Below are 23827 nucleotides of genomic sequence, written 5' to 3'. Positions count from 1 at the left end.
CAATCTCCAACCCCATCCAGGTAGTATAACACAGGGGTCATGAGTTTGTCAACTTTGACTATCAAAACATACCAGGGTTTCACTTTTTTGCCTTATAAATACAAGGGGTACTCCGGCTTGTGGTATGAAACTTAACACAGGATGCATAAAACCCCATATACCCAAAATGCTACAACAAATTTATCTTACTGATTAGGGATGGTGGGGTAGCCTAGTACTTGAAGCATTTGCTAGTCACGCTGAAGACCCGGGTTTGATTCTCCACATGGGTACAATGTGTGAATCCAATTTCTGGTGTCCCCCGCCATGGTATTGCTGAAATACAGCGAAAAGCGGTGTAAAACCACACTCTCTCTCTTACTGATAAGTTTTAATTGAAAAAGAATTAAAACAAGTTCAAAATTGATAGAAAACAGCACAATCAAACAGCTATGTTACGTGATGTTCATTGACTCTGAATAAGCATGCAGCCTTTGGCTTTGAAGCGGGTATAAGGGATTTATTCTCCCATCTCAGAAATTTGTTTCCCTCCCATGGGGTGGATACATCATATCTTATCAAGATCACATGAAGAAACAAGATCTCCTCATTCGTGACATGAAGGTATGATAATAGATTTTTATCTGTTCATTTCTATTTGCTTTCAAATTTGAAACAACTGCAAAATTTTAATGGTTTGAATCAAACCTTTGAGTAATTTCGTATGTCCTTGAGACAGTTACAAAAAGTCTGTGTAAGTGAGGGGGTAGACTGAACAGATTCTAGCAATATTCCACCCTCCAAGGCACACCAAGATTGGTCCTGAGACTTTGTACCTGTGTGGTGTATTGAAACTGGGCCTTCTGTGCAAATGTATGAACTGAATGTCACAACAATATGGCATCATACATGACATACATCATGTACAGTCAGTTTGCTGTAAAATCGTACCAATGAAATGCAAAACATATGTATATCCGAAGGCAAAAATTTGTCTTAATGGCATGAAATTTATTTATTTGTCCATACCAACTTGTATAATTTCAGACAGTCATGAAGTAGAGAAAAAGTTGATTTACAAACTATCATGTAAGTTGTTGGTGGTTTAATGTCTGGTGTTACAAGGTCTGTGCAAAGTCGCTGTTACTGTTAACTGAAATAATGATTTGACCGACAGGTGTATGATCTCTTACAATATGACGCTTTAATGCCGGCCTCAACTTTGTCAATGCACCCCCCTCCGACTTACAATAAACGTGAATAGCAAGGTTTCCACATCGGTGAATTATAATGGTATATTGAGCTCGTTCTGTTTATTAAATTATTTGCATTTGAAATTAGCTGAATAACAATACCAAGAAGAAGAATATTTTACAGATTCTCATTGTATATTCCGTTTAATAACTTCTACAGAAAGATACGCTTCTGATTTAAACTTTTCATTTGGCAAGATTTTATTACAGGAAAGACAGTAGCAGGTTGATCTGACGCGGGCGAATGTAGGGCTGTTCAATTTACAGTGCAGAACCCCTTGTAACAACAGTCATTTAACCACCAACAAGAGTTTGTTAAACAACTTTTTCTACCCCTCATGACAATGTCTGAAATTATGGTGACGAGTTGGTATAGACAAATAAATAACTTTCATGTCATTTGCTTTCAGATAAATATTTATTTTGCATCAGTAATATTTCACAGCAAACGGCCAATCTTGATCGGCCCCTTGAAATGTCCACTTTCACCTGCATTGATAACAAGACACATCTTATAAAATATATATTTATTATCAAATGAAAGACACAATAGGATAAAACAAATGTTGCCACACAGTCATGCCAGAATTGTTCATGCCCACAAAGTGATCCTTAATTAAAAAAGAAGCCATTAACATATGGGCAAGCAGGACTACACTTATTGATAACCATGGTAACACTAAATCTATTTGTTGGGAATTTTGTGATGTTCAGGCGACAACACAGAACATCAATGTGTTTCATCTATTTCCTTAAATTCAGAATATCCTGATATATAAAACTTGGGTGCAGCAAGTCTATATGAAAGAATAAACCAGAAAATCTGATAAGTTTATGCTACGATGTTTATGGTAGTCTATATTCCTAAAGGGGTGGTACCTCATAAGAATGTAAAGCAGGAATAATGAATGTATTCATCTCAAATTTAATCCTTGTAAATCTCAGGGTATGATCATCGTATATATCAACATACCATAATATAAAATTATCATGAAACAAAATGACTTGGTATATGGTGACGTGCAGGTGAGCTAAATGTGTATTGCAAGTTTTATGACATTTCACATAAAATAGTTTTATAGATGAACTCATTTCCAAACTGGTTCCACAAAGAATTAATATCATTCTAATGTGTATGTTGAATGTCTTTACAATTTGAAATGTGATCTTGACAGCGTCAAATTGACCTTAAACATTCAAAAGGTTCACTTAAGGCTAATTATATTGTTAGTTCTGGAAACGGGAAGGGACACAATTTGCCACATTTCTTTCAAAGAATGACTGAATTTGAACATCCCAAATTCCCAATAAATAATGTGTGAGGGAGATGACAGGGGATGGGCTGGGAGGATAACATTAACAAGCACTGTTGTAATTGTAGAACCGTTTGCTGATATACCTACAAACAAGAAGCTGTAGAAAGTGATAGACTCATACACATTACCATCAGGTATCAAATATATACTTCCATTATAAATAAATGACCAATAGACCAATACAAGGCACAGACATTCATGTTTTGTTTCTCCCCTATAATATCGTAGACAGCATCCTGCAGCACCCTCCGGGTTCTAATGGATGATGAGCACTGACAGGTGGCACCAAGAAGTAGTGGTAAACGTGAAGATGGTCTCTGTTCCACATACAGCTCTATTAACATCTGATAACTGGTAACTAATTAAATACAACAATACAAACCTTGAAAAGTAATTAATGTCTGCAAATATCTTGCAAACTCGTTAATTTCTAACAAATATTGTGAATTTGAATCAGTTTACAACCGCTGACCAACAAGCATCTTACTTGACCTAATGTGCATCTACTTTGACACCTTATCGGTAACCAACCAGCAACATCAATCTTGTGTTTCATTGCTGAATATTTTCAGTGTATTCGATAATTGGAATGTATTGAAACACCCCAGGATGGCTGTGGCCAGGAACTAACTCAGAAGACAAACAAGGGAATAAGTCTCGGTACCAAAAACACTTAGTTTAGTCCCTTGAATGTCATACTGACATTTCTGTATGAAGCATTGGAAGATTGAGACGGATGTACTGTGGAGATGATACAAGATGACAAACACCATGCACCAGATGTGACCAAATTGCTCAGTACAGACACTTGTGGCTTCTAATGTCTAGGTGACAGAATCAAGAATGAGACAAGAAGCATACAGTCTGTAACAAACAACAATCAAAACAAGGTTACACTTTGCATAGATAGAATTAGAAAATACTGACAATTCTTCAAACTATTTCAAGGTGTATGTCAGTCTATAACAAATCACTATCTACCATGAACACAATATATCACAAAAGTTGCATAAATTCTGACAATTTTCATCAAACATATGTCTGGAAAACAGAACAAAACAGAACAAAAAGAAGCCTGTCTTTCGGTGGTAAAATGTCTTAAAAGGCCTCTGACCCCTAGAATATGAAGCGGACATGACAATAATTCATTCGGGATTGTAAGCAATCATTTACCTCTTAATTTGTAACATGTTCTTTAAAAAAAATGTATTTTCTTAGAGCAACTACTTAAGGTGCAGTGTCTTGACCAAACAATGAACAAAACATGTTTAACATATACAGCTCCCTGACGGCACCACTCTGACCCAAGCGATTTGATCTGATGACACAAACTAGTTTACAATTTGTAAATACTTTGGCAGGAAATTACAAGCTACATATAAAACATCTAAATGCAGATAAGTTATGATAATACTAATGGTGTATATTTTGGCATTAGGCTTTTAATACATTTACAAAACCCTGACTTCAAAGTCATGCAATGTCATACAAACATTCTATTATTGCATGTGAAACAGCACTATAACAGATAAAGACCTCATCATACAAAAACAGCACTAAAATAAAAAAAAGTATTGATTGTGTGAAATAGCACGAGCTTGTCGTAAGTGGACAAGAATGTTTGGATGGGCAGTGAAGTGGAGACATGCATACATGAGTTCGGTAAGAACCCATGATTGTAAACACAAGGGGAAAACTAGCGAACTTTCGACTTTCAATAAACTTTCTGGAACTAAAGAATCATAGAAGCAAAACGTCTGGACACAATAACACCTTAAACTGGAACACTCATCACTCATACAGAGTAAGTCACCATCAGGTGTTAATCCACCAGTGCTGCAACACTCCATTTGAACACTATGTAGAGCTGGCTAAAACTAGTCTTGTGACTAGAAACATTTTCTTGAACATGTTAAACTTTGAAATGTGCTAAAATTACTTTGGGTCATTTAGAATATTAAACTGCCTTGAATTTCAGTCAATGCTTTATTTTGTTCATAACTTTTAGATAACATTTTCCCATCACAACAAAGTCAAGAAATCTGTATTGAGGGAGGGTATAAGAGAACATTACAATTGCAACAACATAACATAACAGTGGCATGATACGGGTCTATGTATCGATACATATGATATTTGAGTTATGATACGATGCATATTGCAATACTTCTTCATGTTTTAAATGTCATGGCTAACATAAGGTTGTTGCTTTCAACCAATTTGCGTTAACTAATAGCCATTGGAATGAGCATGTTGATTTGTGACAGACAGTAAGATAACATTAGCCTGCATAGTTACCAGGCTTGGTTATAAATATTATTTCATATATTCATTTTTTTAAATTGATACAGAAGCGGAACATGAATCGATCAATGGGAAAGGGTATCTAATACTATCTACCATGTATCAAATTGTCAGGTGTAAATTGGCAGCCGATACCTCGGTGAATCATGATGCCCTTGTATAGCACAAGTATTTCAGCAAATACAATACTATTGTAAAGGACACAATGCCCCCAAAGGTGAGCCCTAACAAACAGATATTATTTTGTAACAAAGTAAAGCCAACAAAACCATTTAAGTTTGTTTGTTTGTTGTTTAACGCTGCTCTCAGCAATATTCTAGCCATAAAACAGCGGTCTGTAAATAATAGAATCTGGACCAGAAAATCCAGTGATCATAATGAGCATCGAGAGCCTGACCAACCGATCCTATTAGTCGCCTCTTACGAGAATCATAGTCGCCTTTATGGCAAGCATGGGTTGCTGAACTCATATTCTAACATGGTCTTCAGGGGTCAAAACCATTTAAGTGTGAGTGAGTTGGGTTTAACGCCGCTTTTAACAGTATTCCAGTTATATCACGGCGTGTCAGCTTAATGTGGGAGGAAAGCCCGAAGTGATGCAGGTCTCAGACGTTTACCACTTCGGTGAAACCCACGAGCACGGGTATGGTGCTGACAAACCTAGAAACATAATCGGGGCGAACCGGGATTCGAACCCACAATCATAGGTTTCTGGCATGCCAAAGGGACGCGACTCTGCACAGCGAATCGCGGCGCCTTAGACGACTGGGCCACCCGTGCCTCCCAAAACCATTTAAGACTTCATATGTTGCCTGATAAAGGTGCATGCATAACTCTGTGTGAGTACAGGTTGGGGGGTTCTTATTGAGCAAGTATAACATTATGGCATCCAGTGGTGGGAGAGATCATGCCGTGGCTTTGGAGGGTCGCGCCGGTTGAGCCTGAGGAACATAGGTCCTGTCATGCAGCTGCTGCAGTGCATCATGCCGTGGCATCAGAGGGTCGCGCCGGTTGAGCCTGGGGAACATAGGTCCTGTCATGCAGCTGCTGCAGTGCATCCTGCACCACGTCCGGGAAGTGATCCAGCACCATGCTGGGGCTGATGAGGATTTCATTGAAGCTGTCAGGGGCAACCCATGAAGCGCAGTAGTCCGGGGTCCCGCCACACAGTCTGGAAAGTAGGGGAGGTAACCAACATTAGAATACACAGTCTGGGATGTAGAGGAGATAACCAACATTAGAATACACATTCTGGGATGGATGGGAGATAACCAACATTAGAATACACAGTCTGGGATGTAGGGGAGATAACCAACATTACAATACACAGTCTGGGATGTAGGGGAGATAACCAACATTAGAATTCACAGTCCGGGATTAAGGGGAGATTACCAACATTAGAATACACAGTCTGGGATGTAGGGGGGATAACCAACATTAGAAAACACAGTCTGGGATGTAGAGGAGATAACCAACATTAGAATACACATTCTGGGATGGATGGGAGATAACCAACATTAGAATACACAGTCTGGGATGTAGGGGAGATAACCAACATTAGAATACACATTCTTGGATGTAGGGGAGATAACCAACATTAGAATACACATTCTTGGATGTAAGGGAGATAACCAACATTAGAATACACAGTCTGGGATGTAGGGGAGATAACCAACATTAGAATTCACAGTCCGGGATTATGGGGAGATAACCAACATTACAATACACAGTCTGGGATGTAGGGGAGATAACCAACATTAGAATACACAGTCTGGGATGTAGGGGAGATAACCAACATTAGAATACACAGTCTGGGATGTAGGGGAGATAACCAACATTAGAATACACAGTCTGGGATTAAGGGGAGACAACCAACATTAGAATAAACAGTCTGGGATGTAGGGGAGATAACCAACATTAGAATACACATTCTTGGATGTAGGGGAGATAACCAACATTAGAATACACATTCTTGGATGTAGGGGAGGTAACCAACATTAGAATACACAGTCTGGGATGTAGGGGAGACAACAAACATGAGTGAGTGAGTAAGGTTTTACACTGCTTTTAGCAATATTTCAGCAATATCACGGCGGGGGACACCAGAAATGGGCTTCACACATTGTACCCATATGGGGTATCGAACCCAGGCCTTCAGTGTGACGAGCAAGCGCTTTAACAACTAGGCTACTCTACCACCCCATAACCAACATGATCATAGACTGATTATATTATTATATACCCAGGTATCTGAGACTAGAACCAAGGTAGCTAGATCAATGGCAGCCACATACCCCCCTTCCTCTGCCTCCTCGATGTGCAAGATCTGCCCTGGGGGAGTCATCAACCATTCAGTCTCTGTGCTGCTCTGGATCACTGCTTCTCGTAATGCTTGCTGACAGGAGACAAAGTTTGTCAGCGATAAATACATCACAATAGATTATTCCAATTGCCAATAAGTTTTGCGAAACACTCCAAATATACCATCATCTTATAGGATCAAGTGAGCAGGTGGGTTTATATCTAATTGAAACTTTAAGTCTTATTCTTTGATAAATATTAAGAGACACATACTTGAATTATTTCTCACAAAGACAGTTTTAAATGAGTTAAACAACAAGCAAGAAGTGATTATGATGGGTAAAGACTGGTTGCGGGTGTGATAAGCAACATAGTGTAAGATTGTTACAATGTATGAACAAAATCACCCCGAATCAAGCAAGTATGAACTAGATAAAATGAATTTCTGTATTTTATCTCTGTCATAATCATTGCTGTAATTTTGGTATTTATTTTAATGACCATTCCATATAACACATGAAATAAAAAATAATTAATAAAAATGCCAACTAAAATAGAGAGAAAACAATGAGATAAATACAACATGCAACCTCTGCTTACAAACAGTTCTCAAACTGAACATGCAGCAGGCAAAAACAGAACACCTTCAACCACAATGATTTTATAATCAGTCAATCCATGAAACAACATTGTCCCTTTACCCTAAGAGGAGTTAAGTTTGTGGCAGTATTAATATATGAATGTCAGAGTCTACAGTGTTATCATATCTGAGGAAGATTGGGAACACGATGACATATGACAACATGTAACAACATACACAGTAGGGATGTCACGACTCACCAATACATTGGTGCATCGATAATCTTTAAATAATACAATGTGATACACACTTACATGAACCGACTCATATTTTCACACATTCATTTGAACTATTATACTATCATGATTACTTAGTATTCTGAATGTCAAAGTGATCACTGCCTCTTTCTAACTCGTTTTCACTTGTTTTATGTAATGTATTGATTGAAAAATGAGACATTTGTATTTTCAAATATGGTACAAGATATTCAGGAAGATTCAAGCCCTGTTAATAGTGTTTATGGCTTATAAAATACAAACATTAACACAAAACTGCCTCGAATTCCTGTGATCGCATTAGGAGATCAGTGACTCATCACACGGTGACATTACACAGAAATCATACCAACAAGACATGTCCCAGTGGTGCAATTACAACCAGCATGCGCACAACATCGTACAGGCTCAAGATGACAAACAAAGCTTTTCTTAACAGTAAATGTTTTAAACAAAATTTGAAAAGTTGATATAAGCAGAAACATTGTTCATGAATAAAACCCCTCTATGAAGGGACTGTTCATTTTCTAGAGGGGGTGAAGGGTGAGATTACCCTTAGGACTGTATCATATTCTGCTGACACTCCATTTTATGTATTCCCCGGCCGCGTCATACCAAAAGATGTTAAAAGATGGTACTTGTTGTTACCCTGTCTGGCCCTCGGCATTAAGGGGCTAAAACAAGGACTGGTCGGCTCGGAGTAAGTATACTGTGTCTAAACTGTGTTAAACTGCGGCATGGTATCTCAGTGAGCTAGCACTATAAATCGGCATCAGTCTGTACTGGTACAAGCAGCCACACACACACAAACACGTACATGCACGTCGCTACATAAGTGCAATATTCTTGGACGCGACGTTAAACCCCATTTCACCCCACCATTTTATGTAACCCCAACCCCTCCCCCCAAAACATGTAACATTTATCAATGACCACCCTCTCTAAATTAAATAAACAGTTCCTAAATAGTGTTCAAATCTATAACTATTTTATTTGAAAACATAGATCGGTGTCATTTATAGTTGTGAAAAATGTTGGCTACCCCAAGTCTTTCGCTGTGTCATTTTTCCATGATCCCCTTTCACCTCACCGTCCCCCCTCCACCATAACAATTGACCAGTCCCTTTATAACATTAAGTGGTAGGTTCCGTACTGAGGCGAGTTCGACTGGAAGAGGGTTTAGCTGTGTCAGGACCCAGGTCTAGACTACACAAGGACAAAACAGTGCTGCACATTACCTTCAGTTTCTTCCGATGCTGAATCAAGTGAAAAATATTGGTCAATATTGATAATATCTTTGAGCTAAGAACAAGCACCTACCACAACGGAAACACCCCCGCCTAAAGCCATTACATATCTGCTTTGACACTATGAACATTCTGATGCCAGGACAGCAATCTGTCAGGACTCATTGACACAGAAACAGGACTCTCACGAATGTCATAAATAACAAGCTGCACATGAACTGTTCAAATTCCTTCATCCTTCTTATCCCTTACATCACATTAATGGCATGAATATGAGCATAAGCATAATTATAGCTAAAATGGATAGAATTATCATTTAACAACCCGCATGTTATCAGCAATGAGAGGGCCACTGTAACTTGATAATGCCCTCATATTGCTTGACGACGGGCCATTATCACGCCCGTTGTTAGGTGACGTCATAGGATAGGGAAAGGTGACATCACGTTCAATAGTGACGTCATCTGGCTTGTTCTATGACGTTTCCATATTTGTAAAAGTGGGTCAGTGAAATTCGTGTTGATTGCAGTAAATGTTTCAAAACCGATATTGTTGTTTCTTTTCATTTGATAACAAATTCCATCCATTTCAGCTATAATAACATTAACGCTATTTTTCAGGGCATTATCATTTGCAGAAGCCCTCGATCTTTTCAACTAGTGGAAGACCTCGAGCTTCTGCAAATGAAAATGCCCTGAAAAATAGTGTTACCCTTATAGTAACACAGGCCCCTGAAACAGGATAGGGATATTACTGAAAAACTGAACCCATATTTATAAATAGACAAGTTACGTCACTCGCCATCTTGGCTGAAGTTGAAATCGGCTGTATCGTTTAAACTAAATGGAAATGTATGCATGCCATGTTTACAATACCTCCCTCCACATACGCCCTGCATGCCACAAACCTTCATTTTTCGCTATTTATTACCTATATCGGGTGATTTCATTGAAATATTGGCTCAGGCGCGGTTGTCGGTCACGGATGTGAACAAAAAATCTCCTTGCTCAATGGCGTTGAGTGCTGTTATTGGCCCGCACTCCAACCATAACAAACGCACGTGGTGATATTTACCAATCAGAGCTCTCGGTACGCGGAAATTTTTGTTTACTTGTGATATCACTATCCTGCTTCAGGGGCCTGTGAGCATACCGGCAAGCAAAATTCAAAAGCAGAAAGTTTGGTACAAGTCCATTCTTAGTGTGTTTTTGTTCAACACATACATGGGGAAATCCATGCATAGTCTTTAGCTGCACATACACAAACGGTAATGCATAACATGCATGATAACACTCTTCACATAGAACCTAACAGCAACAGGAAACTGCATCATCGCAAACACTTTACACCTGTCTTAAACAAGTGCATATCATGGATCCAATCACTATCACTATCAGATTTGTACCACACCTACCTTATCTTGAGGAAACATAAGTTCACCATTGTATGTATCAGTATACAGAGGAGACATGGTAGCCAGGGCCCCGTTCCTCAAAGCGATCTTAGCGCTTAGGTGATCGTAAGTCCCATACTTTAACATAGGGTTACGATCATCGTAGCGCTAAGATCGCTTTGAGGAACGGGGCCCTGGGTTCCGTTCCACAAAGCGATCTTAGCACTAAGATGATCCAACTCCCATTCTTTAACATAGGCTTACGACAGTCGTAGCGCTATGACCGCTTTGTGGAACGGGGCCCTGAGCTGTCTTAGTACTACTACAGACTAAACCTGTTGAAGTATGGGAGTTCCAATCATCCTAACACCAAGGTCGCCTCGTTGAACGAGACCCTGGTCCTGACTGAACTATGTTCCAGCATGAACGCCTGATCCTCAGACTCACCTGGGGTGCCGCATCCTCCGCTGCATTGATGGAGTAGCGAGCCCCAGACCCGCTGTCCAGCAGGGGCTCCTCCCTCCCCGCCGTCTCCGCATCACCCTCAGCGCTGGTGAAACATCCACATGCAATCCGCAAACATCCCTTGGCCAGGATCCGGTGCTGACAGATGGCAGATTACGACAGAATTGCAGTGACTACTGACTAGTGTTCCAACTAACAGATTTCATTGATGAGTGAATACTTTAAGTTTTGAACTAAGGGATCAATTATGAACTCTGGGATCAATAAATTTCTAATACTTTTATGGATATCAAAAATGGAGTATAACATGTACAAAGCACAAGAGTTTCATTACAGACATGTTAAGAGGTCTGTTTCTGTTTCAGTGTATCCCAGCAGGCGTTTGAGTTGCAAGGTAATCAAAATACCATTTAAGAAAGAAAATTTGTGGACGTCAACTTCTTTATCATGAGGAACACAACATTGTGGAGTATATACTTACTCCTTCATCATTCACCTACCAGGAAACGTTGTGTTCCTTATAATAAAGAAGTTATCCACAAATTCTCTTCCTTATGTGTATCACTTCTAAATGCCTCTAAAATAACTTTCAGAGTTTAGCTATTACATCTAATGTTATTTACATAAAAGACACTGAGAAAGAATGCTCTAATCAGGATTTTTCTATTCTCTTTCATGATTGATTAGTAATCGGTCCTTGATAAATCTTGAATTTTACCCAATACCCAACTGGTTCTGTCAAAACACCTGTCATAACAGTGACCAATTATATCGCAACATCTTGTACTGTTTGTTTGTTGTTTAACACCACATTCCGCAATATTCCAGCAATATGACGATGGCCTGTATATAATCTTAAGTCTCAACCAGACAATCCAGTGGTAGAAAGTGCGAGCAACATTCCAAGCCCTCAGGGTACGAGAACACACTATCAATCCACGTCAGCTAGCCTTCCAACCCGATCCCATTAATCGGCTCTTAGGACAAGTTTGGGTTGGAGAAGACTGATTCTAACCTGGAATCCCCCTGGGGGTTATCTTGTACTGACCTTGGGGAGTTTGCATTCATCCAGGGCCTGCATGATCTTCGTCTTGAGATCATTCATGGTGGGCAATCCCAGCCGGGGCACCAGGTCCTTGCCAACTACCACCGAGCACACGTAGCTCTGGACGTGGGCACTTACTGATGGGCTGGCAGGAAGAAACATCACTGTCATCATTCTCCTCCAACATTTATAAAATTATACTGATGACGTCTCCAACTGTGGAGACACATCATAAGCCTCCAGTACCCATGGACGTCATGAAAGTCGTTCTACTAGGCACATATATGAGCAGTCATGGCTACTTGTATACAATCAAGACAACATGCAGACAACAATCCTTACACTGAAATACATTAAGACACAGTAATACCTTGAACTGTAAACCAACATTTAATCGCTCTTAAAACAGTACTCTTTGGATACATGAATAGAGAGTTCAAGCAAATGACTGAGTTATTGATTGTTGTTCTTCACAGTTGTGTGAGTTGTCAAAATGAACAAGAAAAATAGAGTCAATATTTTCTTGTTTTTTCACCTTTGTCTAAACTATTGCCAAACACAATGTCTATTGTTATTTGTTTGTTTGTTTATTTGTTGTTTAACGCCGCACTCAGCAATATTCCAGCTATGTGACAGCGGTCTGTAAGCGAGTCAGGACCAGACAATCCAGTGAGCAGACATCATGATCATCGATCCACACAATCGGGAATGTGAAGACATGCATCAACCAAGTCAGAGAGCCTGACCCCCCAACCCCGTTAGTTGCCTCTTACGACAAGCATAGTTGCCCTTTATGGCAAGCATGGGTTGCTGAAGACCTATTCTACCCCAGATCTTCACAGGTAATGCTTAAAGGTCCTGATGAGAGATGTGAGAATAGGGCCTAAAAGTCAGTGACATACTAACCTATACATTCTTTAATATTACAGTGAGACTGGATCTTTCAAAACATTGATAAAAGTATTTAATACATTTCATGTAGAATGTTTTAGTGCTTGTGCATCCCTTGGGATCCATCCATCCATCCATCCATCCATCCATCCACCCACCCACCCACCCACCCACCCACCCACCCATCCATCCATCCATCCACCCATCCACCCACCCATCCATCCATCCAATTGGCATTTCTACTTGTTCCTCTTCATCACAGACACAAACTGGCGAGACCTCACTATGACATTTATCATTTGTTTATGATGCTTTGTTTTAGGATTATGAATGATTACACCTAATTGATAACATGCATACATATCTATAAATCAAATACACAACACAAATCTCCTGCAAGATCATCCTTCACGAACCTCATGAGTCCCCCTGGTGGTGAGTAGGCGAAGCAGATGAGGTCTCCATGCCGGGGTTTCAGCAGGATGGACAAGATGGCCGCCACTCCTGCTCCAAGACTGTGCCCTACAATGACCAGCCTGCTGCACCCCTGGCGAGGGAGAAGTGCAAATCATGTCACCATGTCTGAGATAGTCAACTGGGCCATGGAGTTGAATACAATGAATACTACAAGTTCTACATGACAACATGACCATCATGTAACAAATGTTATATCTGGGATAACACTTTCTTAGTAAAGTACAGATTCTTGTACTTTTTGGGTTGAGTCCCGTCTATTTTATTCACGACTGTAACTGCTTCCTACTTGTGAAATATCTCCAACATATTTGTAACGACACTGTCAACGTACCGGCAGCAAGTCAAAGGCCTTGGTCAGTAGCTGTAGGGTGTCGAGCCTGTCCTTGATGTAGTTAGCACAGTCCAGCATGGCTCCGTGGACATACGCGTTCTCCACACCTTCAATGTCTATTGGCATACCCTCTGCTGACAGGTCCACAAGAGCATCCTGGGATATACATAAACATCTATTTCATCTTTTTCTGTGATCCGAGAGATGTCAAGTAGGTAGTGTCACTATATTCAAGGGCAACAAGGAATACTCAGAACAAAGTACAGTAAACTATGGTTATAACGAACTCAAATGAACCACAAGTTTTAGTTTGTTATAACCGTAGTTCGTTATAAGCATATACACAACAGCTATACAGCAAATGGCAGGGACCAAAAATAAAGTTTGTAATATCTGTCAGTTTGTTATAAGCGTGTTCATTATAAACATATTTTACTGCATTGCACAAAGCAAGTACTTTGTACTGAATGCACTTCTGACAAATTCCATGACAAGTATTGTTCCACATTTTCAAGCGGTCTGACAACAGTGAACGAACCTCTAGAGAGAGAGTGCCTCTGATGCTGATAACTACACTCTTGTGTTCTCGATCTACTGCCACGTAGAAGGGGATCTCCTTGAACTGAAAATACAAGGAAGCTCCATATATTCCAAATGTCAAAAGCAAATGTCATGAATCTTCAAAATATAATAGTTATTGCAGCAACCACTTTCTGGCATTTCACGGTGACAAGCTCTACAGGGCCTGCGACCACCTTCTGGATAAAATCTACAAGGCCTGCGACCACATTCTGGATAAAATCTACAAGGCCTGCGACCACATTCTGGCCAGACACTAATGAGCTGAACATGGTCTGTGTACTTCTGGTAGCCATGGTGATAAGCTCTACAGGGCCTGCGACCACATTCTGGATAAAATCTACAAGGCCTGCGACCACATTCTGGCCAGACACTAATGAGCTGAACATGGTCTGTGTACTTCTGGTAGCCATGGTGATAAGCTCTACAGGGCCTGCGACCACCTTCTGGATAAAATCTACAAGGCCTGCGACCACATTCTGGATAAAATCTACAAGGCCTGCGACCACCTTCTGGCCAGACACTAATGAGCTGTACATGGTCTGTGTACTTCTGGTAGCCACGGTGACGTGCCCTACAAGGCCTGTGATTACCATCTGGCAGCTCACCATGATGAGCTCAACAAGACCCCTGACCACTTTCTGGCAGGTGACTGTCCGCTCACCTTGTTGTGGAAGCTGACATAGACGAGATCCTGGTCACTGATTCCTGTCACCTTCTTTATGGCAGCTGTGTGGCACTCACAGGCATTGTCGAAACTTACATTCTCACTGGACCGCATACATGCACAGCACCTGGGAACAAACAGAAGCAGCATGTATCTTTCTTGCAGTCAGAAAGTGATACACAGAGACAAGAGAAATAAGACATCTCCTGAAACGCAACTAAAGTGAATGAGTGAGCTTGGATTAATGCAGTATTCCAGTCACATCACACTGTCTCACACCTCATGTCGGAGGAAAGCCCAAAGTAATGCATGTCACAGATTAAGAGGGAAGTCAGCCCTAAAAGTGATAGTCATCATAGGGTGTGTGAGTGAGCTGGGGTTTACACTGCCTTGAACAGTATTCCAGGGATATCAGGGAGAATCCTTAATGTGGGAGAAAATGTGGGGTGTAGGTGTCTGAGTGAGTGAGTGAGTGAGTGAGTGAGTGAGTGTCTGAGTGAGTGAGTGAGTGAGTGAGTGAGTGAGTGAGTGAGTGAGTGAGTGAGTGAGTGAGTGAGTGAGTGAGTGAGTGAGTGAGTGAGTGAGTATGGCTTGACGCCGATTTTAGCAATATTCCAGCATTATCACAACAGGGAACGCCAGAAATGGGCTTCATGCATTCTGTCCATGTGGGGATTTGAACCTGGGACTCCAGTGTAACGAGCGAACTCTTTAACCACTAGGTGTCAGACGTGTATCACTTTGGTGAAACTAACGAGCATGGGTATGGTGCTGAAAAACCCAGACACATAATCGGGGCAAACCCGTGGTTATTGGTTTGCCCAACGGATGCAATTCTGCACATCTAACCCGCGCCCTTCATTCATCGTAGATGATTACCATCTGGTGGAATCCTTGTGGTACTCACATCCTTGTGGTCGCCATACTAGGCTCATATATTACTCAGCCAAACACATGCCCTCAATATTAACCAGTCCCGATAAATTCCAAAGGACAAAAGAAAAATAAGACACTGACATATAAAAGCTATTTCAAAAGTTTGATTCAATTTGATCAATATACCTATAGCCATTTAAATTTTAGCGAATCAGAAAAAAACAGATCTCATAATGCGTAAACACTGAATACCCAGCACATAAGCAAACAACAGAATACCAACATACTAAAGTTGGACAAATTTCATCCAGTTTGATTGTATTTAAAGGATAAAAGTGACAAAACAACATCTTAAATTGATAGTGATGTTAAAATTTCACAACTCAGGAAACAGAGATTCTGATCCACTACACTACAGCCATCTATAAACTACTACCGACGTTCATCAACTGATGAATACAGAGTGTTTTTGTGACACACAAAGAACAGCATGAAATAGTTGGGATGAAACGCCAAAAACTACAAACTGAATGATCAAATTGACAGTAAAGATATGTATTCTGTATAAGAGAAAATAAAGAAAATAAAGAAATAATGTGATAAATAGTTGTAGACGAGGCTGTGTTAGTGAACAAGGTCAGGGTCTGGTGCTACGTGTACTCAAGTGTACAGAGGCCAGTAGAGGTGTAAGACCAACAGAAGCAGCCACAAGTACCTACTACATGTACAACGTAATATGGTGTATAGGAGGCACATGTCGTTAATCAGCAAACAGAAATAATTAAGACTAGGTACTGTTTAGCTGTAGAGTTTGGCGGGAAATGAACGCTTGTCAGAAACTTAGTCCAAATTGTTCCCATGGAAACACAACAATTAGTTAAACTTGAAAAATGTGAAAAGGCGAAAGTTGAGCATGTGGTAATTGCACATGTAGAGTTTCATGCAAAAATATTCATTAGTTTGAGAGTTATGGCTCAGAAACGACGCCTAGAATTGTTTGAGATTAAGTCCAAATTGTTTAAATGGAAAAAAAAAAAAAAGTCAAAATAGTTAGTCGCCAGTTAATGCAATGCATATGACAAGTTTCGTTGAAAAACATTGAGCGTTTTCAAGTTATGGCTCGGAATAGGATGGAAACCCATGCCAACATTAAAGCTAGCAGTGTTAGGGTCAATAGCAGAGGGGGATGCCGAGCCAAAAAACAATATGCCTCCCCTCCCTTTGGGGGGAAAAAAACATAAGAACACTACAAAAAACACCAAACCAGAAAAGAGGTGACATATTGTCATGAGGTTAAAATGGTAAACAGAATATGTGAACATACTACAGTTGCTATTCCTCCTCAACATCCTCGGGGTAGGTTTACATCCATCACGTTAAATACGGCATCAAACAAGACAACTCACAATATTACTTCAGCCATCATTCTATTTGTTGTAACTACATGTATAACAACCAAAATTCATTACACACAGCTGAGGTTTTAGAACTGGCTCAGTAAGAACAAATATGGGTGTCTTAAGGCTTAGCTTAACATTACAATGTGAAAATACCTCTGACTTCAAGAAATAAAACTTTACTAATGTCAAAATTTTGAAAAATATAATGATTTTTTTTTCTGTATTTGCCTGCCAAGGGCACTGAGTTTGAATCATAGATAAGTACCTGTGCTATATCTGAAGCCGAGGGTCCTAAGACAGACCTCCACTCCATTGCGTGACTGTGTCATCATGACCCAAAGGTCAAACACAACAGGAAAGGGTCCCCAAATACATGTATTAGTGTTATGGTCAATAGAAAAGGTGGATGCTATAAATTTAAAAACTGGTTCTCTAATCTTTCCCTAAACTAACATGCAGACCTTTTACTGGTCAGAAGTGAGGAGAAAGTAAAAAAAATTAATTAATTGTGTTTTATTTTTAATACATTACACTTCCTCGAAAGGTTTCAAGTAATTATCTTGGCATAAGTAAACATCACAACTTCAGAATTGTCCGAAATTGAGCTTTTAGAATATTTAGAGTTTAGATCTTTTGTATTCTTGTGAACCCATTTTTCATGAACATATTTAAGGCCAGGTGTTTTAACAAGGGAGGTAATTTAGCAGCTAGAGTAACCTGCCAATGGGGACAATATAATCCCTCAAAACATAACATGTGGCAAAATGGTGATTTGGACGAACAATGAATTTGTTGCTGTTCTCTTACTTCTGGTCTTTTGATCAGGTTTGGTACGTAGGGAACAACGCATAACCAGGTCTCTCACAACATTCCTGTAGATATAAACCTACCCAGGATTTGAGGATGCAACCTAATCTAGCCTACAACTCACTGAAATGATTGAAGTCGGGTATCATCTTCATCGTCATCTAAAACCTCGTACCATCGACCATGTTTATAAATATTGGGATTCCCAGTGTGCAATGGGGAATAAGACTTTTTCTGAAATCGATTCATAAACGATCTCAGGAAACGAGGCATTTTTATATGACTAGAAGTTGGGCTGAAAGACAAATAAACAAAAACATTCATTTTAATTCGCATGACAGTAAATGGAGTGAGTGAGTGAGTCTTTTTACATCACTTTCAGCAATATTCCAGCAATATCCTGACAGGAGACACCAGAAATGGGCTTCACACATTGAACCTGAGAAATGGAACCCGGGTCTTTGCATGACAAGCAAATGCTTTAACGATAAGGTTACCCCACTGCCCCACAGAAAAAGGGACGTTAAGTAGAGCACAACAAATAACAATACTAAATCAAAGTTTCTAATAAATTTAAGTTTACAAAATGTATTAAAATAGAAACAGTTTTCAACCGCCATATGACAAGTGTCCAATTACATTGGGATAAGTCAAATAATGATAACAACACAGGGTAATCAACAGACATGACTCCCAGCCGTCAAAACTCTTACACAATCAAAGTCACCAAGGGAAATAAGCAGCATGCAGCAATCTCATCACCAGGTGTCTGCACAGAACATTAATACTGATAGCGGATTGATATAAAATACACTTGTATATACTACTCAAAAGAAGTTAAGGATCACCTGATTCTTTCATATTACTATAGTTAATCTCTCATGTCATGACAGATTAACTTTACCATTATGAAAGAATCGGGTGATCCTTAACTTCTTTTGAGTAGTATACTTGCTTTGTTATTTAAGCATGAAAAGCAACTAAAATCTCACATAAATACAGAACATGTGGATTTTGTTGGTCAGATCATACCAGTTGCTTATGCATCTAAGGAGTACTTAGGTAATAATGTAGTGCTTTTAGCATGCTTTAGGATGTTTTGTTTGTTGTTTAAAGCCGCACTCAGAAATATACACGCTATATAATGGCGGTCTGAAAAATAATCAAGTCTGGACCAGACAATCAAGTGATTGACATCATGAGCAATTGGGATACGATGACATGCATCAACATGATCAAACAAGTTATCGAGCCTGACCACCCGATCTCGTTAGTCGCCTCTTACGACAAGCATAGTCGCCGTTTACGGCAAGCACAGGTTGCTGAAGACCTATATTTTTTATGATTTGGATTTGGCACATATTAAATATGCCTCATAGGCAATTTTGGTTGCACACTCCCTAGGGAGCTGAGAAAGATAACCAACCCCACTGACCCCAGTAATAATGGTGTCAGCACTTTGAACATGCTTTAACTGATGGACTATAGTGCATTACAAATACCCAGTTATTTTTATTTTAACATAGTGAAATCCTGGTAATCTGGATTATAGTGTTTCCAGAGAAATTGTCCATGTCCACAACTTTCCTGAAACAAGAATTATGGGTACAGAGTACTGATTGTTTGCACTGGACAACTTGCAGCGGACATAACACTGATGCCTGGGTAACCTTCATCTGGCCGGGACTGCCCGCCTCATCCCTCCTCCCTGACAGACTTGAGTGAGTGAGTGAGTGAGTATGTTTTTACGCCGCTTTTAGCAATATTCCAGCAGTATCACAGCGGGGGACACCAGAAATGGGCTTCACACATTGTACCCATGACGGGAATCGAACCCGGGTCTTTGACGTGATGAGCGAATGCTTTAACCAACAGGCTACCCGACCGCCCCTGACAGGTTTGAGCTCTGTCCTTGGTATGCACACAGACCTTTCTGAACTAAAGCTACAGCATCCTACTCAGGAAACTCTTAAAACACATCAACAACTCACTTGCACTTGGTGGCCAGCTTGCAGAGTCCCGTGAGCAGATTGGTGTACAAATAGAAGGGCCAGCCGTAGCTCCCAAGGGCATAGCGCATGAAGTGAGACATCATCTTGACTGTCATCCAGCTTTCCGGCACGGGACAATTTGCAGATGACATGACACTAATGGCCGGCCGAGGTCCATCTGGCTGGGACTGCCCAGCTGTCCCCTCCACCCTGACGGACATGAGTTCCCGCCCCCGACACATCTGCTGGTGCTGAATCAGGATGAGGCCTGCCGCTATGTCGGTCGGAACCAGGTCCACGTCCTGCACAGAGAAAATATCTGGTCTGATTTACCTATATCATTACCTACATTCTTCTGTTAACGGCTCTCTCAGAACCCCAGCTCTTTATTAAATTCAAGAAATATTGGAAACTGTGTACAATGTACATGATGTGTAAACACAATGAAAATAGCAACAGTGTTTAAAAGATGTTTCAAATTCAGGATGATCATCATGATCATAGAGATATTTTTTTCATTTATGATAAATAAGATCATAATATTGGTAAATATCATGACATCCTTTCTGTTACCTTGATGAATAATAATCAATATTAATAATGAAACTGAATGGACTTTCAATGCCCTCACTATTCCCCCTCCAACTGTTTTCAATTTGTAATTTTCAGCTTCACTGATCTTTTGACAAGACCCTTAATATTTTGATGTTAAAACAAACAAAAAATCACCTAAAAGTGTAAAATTCTGTCCACAATGTGGATGATTCATGTCAATATAAATATTGAATTTATTACAAAATATTCAAAACATAAAGCTTAACTACTGTTAATATCTTCTGACACACTGACGCATGACTAAATGTCCAAGCATATATATATGGAAGTTGCATCACATCCTCACATGTCTTTTTACATGCTTTATGAGAGAATGTTTTATTTTGAAAAAGTCTGAACATTTTTAACAAATTCTACCTGGAAGAAATCTGCCACCAGTTTGGAGACATCGGTAAAAGCATCTCGGTTGTCCTGCTTAAAGGCCACACAACAGCACAACAGGCGACATCTAAAGACAATATACATGTCATGATTGGATTGAATGTTTTGTTTGTTTAACACCATACTCAGCAATATTCCAGATATATGATGGTGGTCTGTAAATAATCGAATCTGGACTAGACAATAGAGTGACTGACATCATGAGCATGGATCAACACAATTGGGATACGATGACATGCATCAACCATGTCAGCGAAACCTGACCACCCGATTCCGCTAGTCGCCTCTAAAGACAAGCATGGGTTGCTGAAGACCTATTCTACCAAGGATTTTCCCTAGGTCAACTGGCGAAGGGATTTTACAAAATGGTTACTGGCCAGTCAGTTAACTGGATTTGTTTATAACTCTATGAGTTATGATAATGTTTCTCGCTTTCACTATTACACCACACAGTGGCTGAATGTATTCTAAGGTGATAGGGGAACATCATGTGTAAGTACTGACTGTATGATCATGACAACACAGCAGTGTTACCTCATTTCCCACACTTTGCTGGCTGTATCTACAGAATCTGACAGCCGCATCTCTGATCCATGGGTCATCCTCCGTGCAATCCTGTTCTTCTGTTTCTGTGTTCCAACAGGATCAAATACCAGGAGGATTCCAACCAGCATGAAGAAGCCGGCGACCCAGGCAAACAGCACTGCCCCTTTCACGGTCCACACCACTGCTGGGTCACACTCATAGGATTTGCCAAATGCCCAATACGTGCCCAGCACCACCCAGACTGTTTCGGGTACCAGGAGTCCCAACTTGAAGTACAGCATGATGGGAATACCACGACGAGGCTTTACATTGGTGATTGTTCCCTTCATGCTTGTGTGGATTATAATTATGTTCATGACGGAACTGGTTACTAGGATAGTTATTACCCCAATGAAGTAGATGCGGAGTAGATGTCCACTGCTGCAGTCAAAAGCATCTTTGTTCACATGGAAGACCACAGATATTGCAATCAACCTGAAAAGCAGATAACTTACTGAAAATTACAAATTTAAATAATCCAAATTTCTATGTGTTTATCAAGTAGAATAAAATAATTATGTGGCAGACTAGCAGTGAATGTTCTATAGTCTAATCCATTGATGAAATAAATATTATCAAAGCAGAATGATGTTAAACTGCTAGTGTCACTTTGAAGATAGAGGGTCTCCATTCGACAACATCGCCATTCTGCTGAAACAATGATCACTTATGATGTTTCTTCAGCATATTCTGAACACTGTGATTTATTATCCAGTTCTGACTCCCACAGGAGATATCGCTTGTCAGAGATCAAATAATCGTCTTGGAGGTCTTGCTTTCCTGATCACCCACTGGTTGACATGAGCATTTAGTGTGAGGTTAAATGTCAGAATCTCCTTTGAGGAACACCCAGGGAACTATATAAAGAAATCCTGTACAAAATTTTGTGTAATCACCGTATCATTTCTGTTTCAGTATTTTATGGAAAATATAGATATGTATTACACATGTTGTCTGTACCGAAAAAGATTTTTCTTTTGAGGACCATATGTCAAAAACACAGGGGCTTGGTATTTTCTTGGAAAAGTAAAAGAAAAGTAGATGTCAAATTTTAAGTAATACAGAGACCCTAACCTTGACAGGATTTCATTCTCTTTTAATAAAGAGTAAAATAGATAACAAGTATGTACTAAAGGAGGCCATGTTGTGGTAATAAAATATATTTAAAAATTTCTTTGTGTTTATTGTAATTCCTGCAATCTGATTAGCTGATTGGTTACACTTTATTGCATTCATTTCCCAATGAATGTAAAAAATTTAGCCACACCCACTGAAGCAGTCTACTTTCATCATCATGTTATGTCAGGTAATCCCATATTACAGTCCAGGGAATTCCCTTTCTGCTATTATATCACATATATGTATTATCATGCACAGGACTTTATACGGAAATTCATCGCTATGCGGATCAGTGTAGTTTGCACATGTTTTTTTCAATTCTTATTTCAAAGAACTGAACAAAGTACAGTCAATCCTGAAATAATTTACCAAAAGCCAGTAGGACTGACTGATGAACAGGCCCCATTAGTGAACTACAGGATAAGTGTATCTTCTTGGGGCAAAACAAAAGTGAAATGATGTTCAAACACACAAAACAGAAACATCAACCAACATCTGTAAAGGGGGAAGTCAACTGTTAGTTTGAGTAGCTCGTGCACAAGTTCGCAAACATATAGATACACTTCATTGTGTATGGGTATTTACAATTTGTGAACTGGTTAGCCAACTTGTGTTGGGTCATTCAACTTATTATGAACATGTCTGTCAAAAGCTATAAACCAATTCATTTTGTGACCGAGATGACTAATAATGGTGAATTACTGATAGACATAGATAAGCCAAAGCGAAACAAACAAACATGTCATCACGCATTTACCAGGCAAATCTGAAACAGTTTTCTATTATGATGGGGAAGACAAGGTCATCACTGCCTATACCCCATCGCCTGTTAAAGGCTACGAGGCCAGGCATGGTTGAAAGCTTGACGATATGCCTAGCCTTGTAGTCGGCAGAGTTTTCTCAAAACAGTAGCCATCTTGAAGGTAACAACGAGACATAGTACATTATAA

At 39.8% G+C, this 23827-nt stretch overlaps 1 protein-coding gene across 4 annotated transcripts; it reads right to left on the bottom strand.

Annotated features, from left to right (window-relative positions):
* Window positions 1-1744: 1744 nt before the first annotated feature.
* LOC124153096 (diacylglycerol lipase-beta-like) lies at window positions 1745-23817 on the bottom strand. 4 transcript variants are annotated; one of them, XM_048392700.1, is made up of 15 exons: window positions 23635-23817; window positions 21708-22193; window positions 21150-21240; window positions 20178-20479; window positions 18311-18481; window positions 15101-15230; window positions 14396-14479; window positions 13858-14013; window positions 13466-13596; window positions 12162-12303; window positions 11096-11251; window positions 9247-9264; window positions 7147-7247; window positions 5846-6023; window positions 1745-5769 (listed from the first exon to the last, which is right to left on the bottom strand). In XM_048392700.1, the coding sequence occupies exons 1-15, from the start codon at window positions 23727-23729 to the stop codon at window positions 5758-5760; spliced, it is 2253 nt and encodes a 750-aa protein (XP_048248657.1). In that variant the 5' UTR covers window positions 23730-23817; the 3' UTR covers window positions 1745-5757. The 4 variants fall into 4 exon arrangements, with proteins under 4 accessions (XP_048248657.1, XP_048248656.1, XP_048248658.1 ...); XM_048392699.1 differs by having other exon boundaries at window positions 1745-6023; XM_048392701.1 differs by lacking the exon at window positions 9247-9264 and having other exon boundaries at window positions 1745-6023.
* Between the last annotated feature and the right edge of the window lie 10 nt (window positions 23818-23827).

The sequence above is a fragment of the Haliotis rufescens genome, unplaced genomic scaffold, assembly GCF_023055435.1.
Source record: "Haliotis rufescens isolate VD_foot unplaced genomic scaffold, xgHalRufe1.0.p SCAF_11, whole genome shotgun sequence".
In the NCBI taxonomy this organism is placed as follows: domain Eukaryota; kingdom Metazoa; phylum Mollusca; class Gastropoda; order Lepetellida; family Haliotidae; genus Haliotis; species Haliotis rufescens.
This window is presented reverse-complemented; position numbering and strand designations above follow the sequence as displayed.

What these genes read in the sequence shown, in the direction of transcription:
- LOC124153096 (XM_048392699.1), bottom strand. Translation starts at nt 23,729, where the DNA reads ATGCCTGGCCTCGTAGCCTTTAACAGGCGATGGGGTATAGGCAGTGAT. An exon ending in ACCCGACTTCAATCATTTCA is followed by an intron (nt 15,231 to 18,310) that starts GTGAGTTGTAGG and finishes GTTTGTTCCCAG; the next exon opens with GTGCTGTGCATGTATGCGGT. An exon ending in GAGGAGGCAGAGGAAGGGGG is followed by an intron (nt 6,024 to 7,146) that starts GTATGTGGCTGC and finishes CCTACTTTCCAG; the next exon opens with ACTGTGTGGCGGGACCCCGG.